General features: G+C 37.9%; 1 protein-coding gene across 1 annotated transcript; it reads right to left on the bottom strand.

Annotated features, from left to right (window-relative positions):
- Positions 1 to 6,518: 6,518 nt before the first annotated feature.
- Positions 6,519 to 7,721, bottom strand: LOC118598458 (histone acetyltransferase p300-like). The gene is made up of 3 exons (XM_036211147.1): positions 7,697 to 7,721; positions 7,036 to 7,211; positions 6,519 to 6,641 (listed from the first exon to the last, which is right to left on the bottom strand). Exons 1-3 carry the CDS (start codon positions 7,719 to 7,721, stop codon positions 6,519 to 6,521), a joined length of 324 nt encoding a protein of 107 aa, XP_036067040.1.
- Between the last annotated feature and the right edge of the window lie 357 nt (positions 7,722 to 8,078).

Here is an 8,078-nt window from a genome sequence, read left to right on the forward strand (position 1 = left end):
GGTGTTACACCCCCACAAAGAATTAATTTGTGCATGACTTTTCCACATGTATACGTTTCATTTTGACCGTTCTCTTACGCCAAATCAAAATGCTTCAAAATGAACTTTTGTTTTCCACCTTTTTGCTGAACTTTTTGAAGCTGTTTGAGAAAACCTGCAGACAGTCTAATGACCTTAAAACAGCAGGCGGCGGTGACAGAACAACGCCGCGGCGTTGGGCTAACGAGCCCTCCTCTCAGTTTCCTGCTGCTGGTAACGCAGGTGAGCGAGTTAACATTTGAAAACATGGTTAGAGGCAAACACACAAAATGGAAGACACGTCCCCGATTGACCTTTTAAATGATCCATCTCAGAGAAACACAGAGATTGCTTGTTTGAGATGTTGACAAGAAGCGTGATTGGAAACGGCGGAGAAACAGGGAATGAATTCTGGATGGAGGACGGTGGTCTCACCCCGAATAACCCGTCAAACCGACGTCTGAATCAGCCGGCTGCACATTTGTGCTTTCTGCACACCGGGATCAAAACATTTCTATTCCCCAGGTTTGTACTCAGGCAGAAAAGCAGAAGCTGATGGCGTCCAACCAGTAAGCGTGAGATTTACGGGGAAAATGAATCCTCATTCATGTAAAATGTTTTTCTATTCACACAAGTTCAAAATGTGGTTTTATTTGGTTCCTCATGTCTGCATGGAACACCAACAATAGGCTCTTCGGTCCTTCTGCGCTGAATGAAAGCCTCCTCACACGGATTCATTACTGCACTGCAGCTGGTGGAGCCGTGGAACCTGCAGCACGTGTGCGACCCGCGGAGATGCATCGGCTTCAGGGGAAAGAGACTTCATCCCACAGAAGGATCTTATTTCACAGGGAAGAACACGGCTGGAAATATCTGGTATACAACGACTAAAGCCTTAGAAACAACCTCCTTCATGGGAGGATACGGGGTATCTATAGGTGGAAAATGGGAAAACGTGGTTCCCCACACGAAATATTGATGGTCAAAAAAACGTATAGATTCTCCATCCGTTTATAGATCTATTCCCATAATTTTTCGGATCCATTTTTAAATAATTCTTTTAACCTAAATCAGCAAACCTCTGCATTTTCTAGGACATAGATTCTGCAGAGAAGCAGAAATAAATTTGAAATTCGCATCTGAGTTGTGGCCAGGACTGTCGGCACAGAGTAAGCCCCCCTTCCCATCATCTGTTTGTGCACTATCCCGCTAGCTCACAACCCGAATTGAGCATTAGCGGTGCAACAAAAATGAAAGCGATATCAGAGCTATCCAGCCGTCTGATCCAGATTCTAGCTCAGACGAGGAAAACAAAGACGTTCATGGATCTATTTGTCAGCAGGTGGAGAATGGAGCGGAAGAGGGAGCTGGTGGCTTTCCGTACTGACTTGTGTGTCTAACAAGTAGCAGAGTACAAGTAGCACCGGAGTACAAGTAGCACCGGAGTACAAGTAGCACCAGAGTACAAGTCGCGCCAGAATACAAGTCGCACCAGAGTATAAGTCACACCGGAGTATAAGTCGCACCGGAGTATAAGTCGCACCCGAGTACAAGTCGCACCCGAGTACAAGTCGCACCCGAGTATAAGTCGCACCCGAGTATAAGTCGCACCCGAGTATAAGTCACACCAGAGTACAAGTCGNGGAATGGCCAGCCTGAAGCTCTGGAGCTCCAGTCATTCACATTCTAACAGTGTTTAGTGTTCCATCCATTGCAATGGATGGCATGAACTGGGTTTATATTTGTTCTTGTTTTTCTGAATTGTGTGGCCTTGCCATGTGCTCCGCGTACCTGGAAAACACCGGAGCCCACACCGCCTGATGTATTCACTCACTGTTGGGAAAAGCATCGGCGTTTTTGTTTGCAAACGTTGGTTCAAACTTGAAACTGCAGGACCTTTAGGCAGAGTCACACAGCCGCCATATACATTTTGTGGATTTTGCATCGATAAAAATTGGTCAATGTGCTACAAAAGTTTTGTAATTTGCTACATTGGAAAATATTATTTTCTATCAAATTTTTTATCAGAAGAGTTATTTTTTCATTTAATAAAAAACAATACTTTTAAATGTGACAAATTACAGTACTTTTGTTATTGATCCAATGTTTCCCTTTTTACAGTTTGAATATACATGGAAAAAGTTGTGGTATGGATCGCACAAGAATTGTGCATGATTCATGCATTAATTTCTAATAAACTACGTAAAATTTGGATGAACTGGGCAAGAAAAATTTTAAATGGCTCAAAACCGAATTCACGTTAAGACCCGTCGGCCAAAAACCTCTACAGACATCTATGCACATTGATGAATGACGAAGAAACACATGAATATGATGAAAATTATACATTTTATTTGTGGATATTGCATAAATTGTATGTAGCGGCTGTGTGACACGACCTTTTGGCCACTTAAAACTAAGCTAACCACTATTAGCTTACAAAAAATATTTAACTTATTAGAACATGATGGTGGAAACTAGTTCACTGAAACTTAAATTTGAATTCATCTGTTATTAACCGATTTAGTCGTGCTTGTTTTTCCATCACACCCAAGAGTCACTCCAATGTGGGCGGAGTCTAAACTCCGACGTTGACTCGGTTGGAGCTCAGTGGAAACAAGTCCAGTAAATCCAGACCGTGCTGTTCTTCTATAAATCCTTCCTACCTCTGAAATTTTACTACCTACAGAAATGATGCATATTTTGGCAGAGAGCTCACACTTTTGGTGACTATACTAGTATTTTTTTTATTTTAGGTTACATTTAACTGTATGCTGACTTATGACATTATTAATTAGTCAAATCTCCACGCAGAAATAAAACATCTCCACAGATGTCATCGGGTGTGAGAGATTGTCTACTTCCTCTCGCAAGTGTCTGAATTGTCTGCGAGGAATGTTTGAAACATATGTGGAGATTTCTTATTTATACGTAGAGTTTTAACTAATAAATAACACCATACGTTACTAATGCAATGCTAAATCTATCAATTAGCTTTGGACTTTTAGGCTAGCTCACTACTTGACTTCTGGGACTCGTAAGGTCCCATAATTCTGGAGCGGATCCATGTCTGCACTGCCTTTCTGTCTGCGTAAGGAACGTTCAATATCCATGAGGTCTTTCAAACGAACGCCATGACCAAGAAGTGGAGTATAAATGAAACCTTGGCTGAGCAGTTCAGTTCCAGCGTAAATTCATATTCTACGCCGAGCTCACAGCGTTCGGTTCGGAAGGCCTTCTGAAACATTCACCGTGTGGGCTGAGAGACACTGTAGACACGGATCTGCTGTAGATCTTCTAGGTTATTATTTCTTTATTTTCCAGACTGATGCCACTTCTCCATGCAGCTCATTATTTCTATATTTCTTACAACCGATCTAAAACTGGACTTTAGTTGTTCTGCCTCTGAAGCAGCTGATATTTAACTAATCCCTCCAATGTAAGCTGAGAGAATGAAGAAGCATTTCTTCTTATTGGTTTATATTCTAAAGTAATTTAAATCAGTTAACCAAGCTAAAGTATTATACATTCACTCCAATGTAAAACCTCCAAAACAAGCATCAATATTGCCTTTTTTCTATAACCTTTCTACCTAAAAGAACCATAAAAAAATGACACCTCTTGTTCTGCCCATCTACCACCCTATTGTTGAAGTGGGCGGAGCAAACTCGGCTCAATGTTCCTGCCAAACTTCTGACTGCGGGTGACATCAGACATCAATCGTCCAGTGTTTATGTCTGTGAGGGCGTCCAACACACACTATCCATTTATATATACAGTTATTGGCACAAACTCTAAATGTTCAAAATAAAACGTAGTTGGGTTTTCTTGGCCTTAAGCCCAAGATATCCTATGAAATCTTTTTTCTTTGGCCGAGGATGTTTGAAACATTCACTGAACAAAGAGTCATCACTTCATTGAAAGCCTAACCATTAATAGATCAACCACCTTCAACAGGCTTAAAGGTACCTTCATAAACAAGGTAAACAGATTGAAATAATATGTAACTAATAATGTGGCCATAATACCAGGGATTAGCCCTTTGTTCACATTTATGCTTCATCTGTTATGGCTTAAAAAGTCACTCTGATGAAAATCATATTTTTGTCGTTTTTAACATGGTTTTGTTGCATTTTTTGATGATAGAGGACATGAGAGAGAGAGAGAACTAAGATTAAAATTGCATTCCTGAGTATTTTTATATTAATTTTTTTGTGAATCTGCAATAGACAAAAATATGGTTGGAAAAAACTGTAGAAAGCCACAAGCTCCTGTTTCGCTCTATTGCAGACAATAGATCTATGTACATCTTCATTTTCTTCGTCTGGGCTGGCGTTTGGCTCCAAACTAAATAGGTCCAATAATGATCACCATTTTTGTTGTAATGGTAAAGTTAGCTCGGGGTTGTAATCTTACCGGGGGAAAGAGTGTAAAACAGTTGGATGTCGGGAAGTAGGGATGGGATTACTCTGCTCCAATAGTCCCACCCACAACTCGGAGCTACATTTCTAATGAACTACTGCCGCTCTACAGAAACTATGCTAAGAAAATCCCTTTTCTCTATTTGGCCTTTAAACACTTTTAATAATAATAAGTAATCATAAGTTGATTGGAGTGGACTTTAATTTAAGATAAATTTGAATTGATGGTAATGTTTGTAAGTAAGTTAATAAAAATACAAAATATAAGTACAAATTTTTAGAAAACTTTTATTTTTTCACTATCACTTTTATAAATTTATTTTCTTGTGTTGCTACTAGGGCTGGGCGATATGGGAATTTTCATATTGCGATATCGCTTTTTTCATTTTGTGCGATAACGATATTAAAAACGATATAAATAAAATAATCAAAGTAATCTTTATTGCAGAGATTTACGACTTCAGATTTTTACACCTTAACTTTGACCCCCCCCACCTCCCCTAAAATCTTAGTTAGTTCAAATTAAACTTTCATTATTTTTTGTATTAATTGTAGTATTAAAACTAACTGTGAGGAACATTTAAATATTTCTAATAAATATTGTACATATACATAATGTACACAATAGTTAAACCATAACGGTGGTATGTTTTCAATAGGCTGTACAGAATTTCTGATTTAATTTAATCTGACTGCAGCACATAAAAGTTCATTTCAAATTAAAATTAAGTCTTAAAAACATTGTTCTAAAGCAGCAAATATATTGCAGTTATTTTTATATCATTTTCTAATTTCTTCTGAACATAAACTACAGGTACTGCTGTGCAGCAGAAGATAATAACATGTAAACTTAAAATAAACAGTTCTGATAATAGATTTTATCATCATTTTACTCAGAATGTGTACATGTTGGAGGATTGATCAAACACATAAGATCTCTTCATTTAGTGTCATGTCAGGAGTCGTTAAAAACACGTTTATTTTACTATTATCAGATCACCTCATTAAGAAATAAACATAAACGGAACAAATGTAACTAACAAATTCATTATTGATACATAATAAAACAACAAATTATTCTAATTCGAAGCTCTATACAAAAGATTTTGGTTAATATTTTAACAAAACCCTCAAACTCTAAACTCCACAGCCACAATCGAGTCTCCGCCCCCCTGCGCGCGGCTGTTACTAGCATGCACAGTCTCTCCTCTCCCCGCGTGACACGTGACCCGCAGCAATAGACAGACTGTCTCCTTTTTTCTGTTTTCATGGAGGTTCTCCTCTAAATCAGTTGTTTAAACTCCTGATTTTAAAGCGTGTCTTCTCTCCCTCACACTCTGTGGATCTGTCGGTAACAAACAGCTGCGGAGGAATAATCCGGTCGGACCGAACCATTTTAAATTTAGAGGAGGGGGGTCCGGTGACGATGTTTCCAAATCAAAATATATAAACATCGTTACCTTGACATTAAAAATAAAAGTATTTGCGATTATATATTGGTTATTGGTTTACTTGCTATACTTGCTATGTTTACTTACTATTGGTTTTACTGAAATAGTGTTTTCTGTTTTGTCCTTTTGTCATCATTCGGGGCCTCCGTCTCTCCCCCCTCTCAGTCTGGGCTCCTAGAATCAGCCGCTCCGTAGAAGAAGAAGCGCGGCTCTTCCGGGGTTTTCTCCCGTGTTATTTAACACGAAAGTTTATCGCAATAGACTCATTTCACTATCGAAAAAAGGTAATATCGCGATAACGATAATTATCGTTTTATCGCCCAGCCCTACTTCGTCCCATGAACTCATACGGGGGGGTTGACCTGTATTGGTACCGCAGGTTTTGAGAGGCACATAGTGAGTATCAGTTTAACCACTGCACTCTGGGAGCCTCTCTGCTTGATTTGAACAAACTTCAGGTATGAAGCTGGACCGCCCATGTGGGATGTTCATGATGACACCAGAGTAAAGCAGCGAGTCACACAAAGATTTATGAAAAACTGCAATAATACGCGACAGGACTGACTGTTAAAATGGCTTTAAAACAACATGAAGGTTGGATGGAATAAAAGGATAAAAAAAAAATCCTTTAAACCCGCCCATTCCTTAATAACCCCTCATACCTGTTCTGATAGCTGAAGTAAACGGCGTCTCTGGGAATAGTGCAGAGCTGCTTTCCGTAGCAGCACAACGTCTGAGGAGAAAACTCCAGCTGACAAAAGAGAACGAGGAGAAATCAAGGTCATGATCTTCACCTTCAATCAGGAGCATCAACACGACCGTTAGGGGAAACATTCTTCTGTTCTCCACCTGTCAACAGGTGTAACAGGAGGACCAAACCGCCTCACACATTCATTCACACAACTGTTTGTTTATAAAGTCTTGAAAACAAAAAGAAACTTTTTGTCAAATCAGAGTAATGAGATTGAAGTTGCTACATGAGAAAAAGCTGTGAGAATTAGATGAATTCGTGAAGCACTGAAGTAACAGTAAAAAGACGATCCAACATTATTCAAGATTTAGATTATATACGGTAACATACGGTCTCTAGAGCCAAACTTAAGCTAAACACATCAGGGATGCTTCCACGACAAACTCCGCCTCACCTTCCTCCCACAGCAGTATCCGAGGCTCTGCATCACAGGGTCGATCTCCTGCTCGAACACTTCCGCCAGCTTGGAGCAGTACTTGTAGACTCTGGATGTTTTCCGATTGTACAGCCAGGCGTTGTTGAACATCAGCCAGATGTCATCGACGTACTGCCAGGGATCCTGGTACTGACCTGAACCAAACCCAGAGCAAAGGACGTGAGAAAGGAAGTTCTTTTATGTGAAACAACACTTTAAAAATAGAGTAATGTCTCATATTTAGATCTGTATTGAGTTCGTCATAAACATACATATTAGTTCGTTTTTTTCCACATTTATTGAAAAAATATTTGTATTTTAATTTGGTTTTGATTCTTAACCTTTTTACTAATATTTATCCTTTTCTTTATTCTATGTACTTGTAGAAATGTACTAGAATTACATCTTTATACTATTACAAAAATTTATATACTTTATACTTTTATAACAGTATTTAATCTGTATATTTTCACAAAAGTAGTCTTTTTACTCATATAAGTATTTAACCTATATATTTGTACAAAAGTACTAATATTTAGTTTTTAAATCCTTACAAAGGTACCAATATTTAGTCTTATACTTGTATAACAGTATTTAATCTGTATATTTTTACAAAAGGACTAGTATTTAGTCTGTATACTTGTATAGAAGTATTTAATCGGCATATTTGTGTAAAAGTACTAAAATTTTGTTTTTAAACTATTACAAAAAGTACTAATATTTAGTCTTTATACTTGTATAACAGTATTTAATCTGTATATTTTTGTAAAAGTACTAATATTTAGATTTCAAATCCTTACAAAAAGTACTAATATTTAGTCTTTATACTTGTATAACAGTATTTAATCTGTATATTTTTACAAACGGACTAGTACTTAGTCTTTATACTTGTACAAGTATTTAGTCTTGTATTGAGTCTTTATACATGTACAAAGGTACTAATATTTTGTTTTTATGCTAGTACAAAAGTACTGGTGCTTAGTCTTTATACTTGTACAAGTATTTAGTCTTGTAATGAGTCT

Source organism: Oryzias melastigma, unplaced genomic scaffold (genome assembly GCF_002922805.2).
Source record: "Oryzias melastigma strain HK-1 unplaced genomic scaffold, ASM292280v2 sc00685, whole genome shotgun sequence".
NCBI classification, from domain to species: Eukaryota; Metazoa; Chordata; class Actinopteri; order Beloniformes; family Adrianichthyidae; genus Oryzias; species Oryzias melastigma.

What these genes read in the sequence shown, in the direction of transcription:
- LOC118598458 (XM_036211147.1), bottom strand. Translation starts at nt 7,721, where the DNA reads ATGCCGATTAAATACTTCTATACAA. An exon ending in GATTAAATACTTCTATACAA is followed by an intron (nt 7,212 to 7,696) that starts GTATACAGACTA and finishes GGTTTGGTTCAG; the next exon opens with GTCAGTACCAGGATCCCTGG. An exon ending in GATACTGCTGTGGGAGGAAG is followed by an intron (nt 6,642 to 7,035) that starts GTGAGGCGGAGT and finishes CTCTTTTGTCAG; the next exon opens with CTGGAGTTTTCTCCTCAGAC.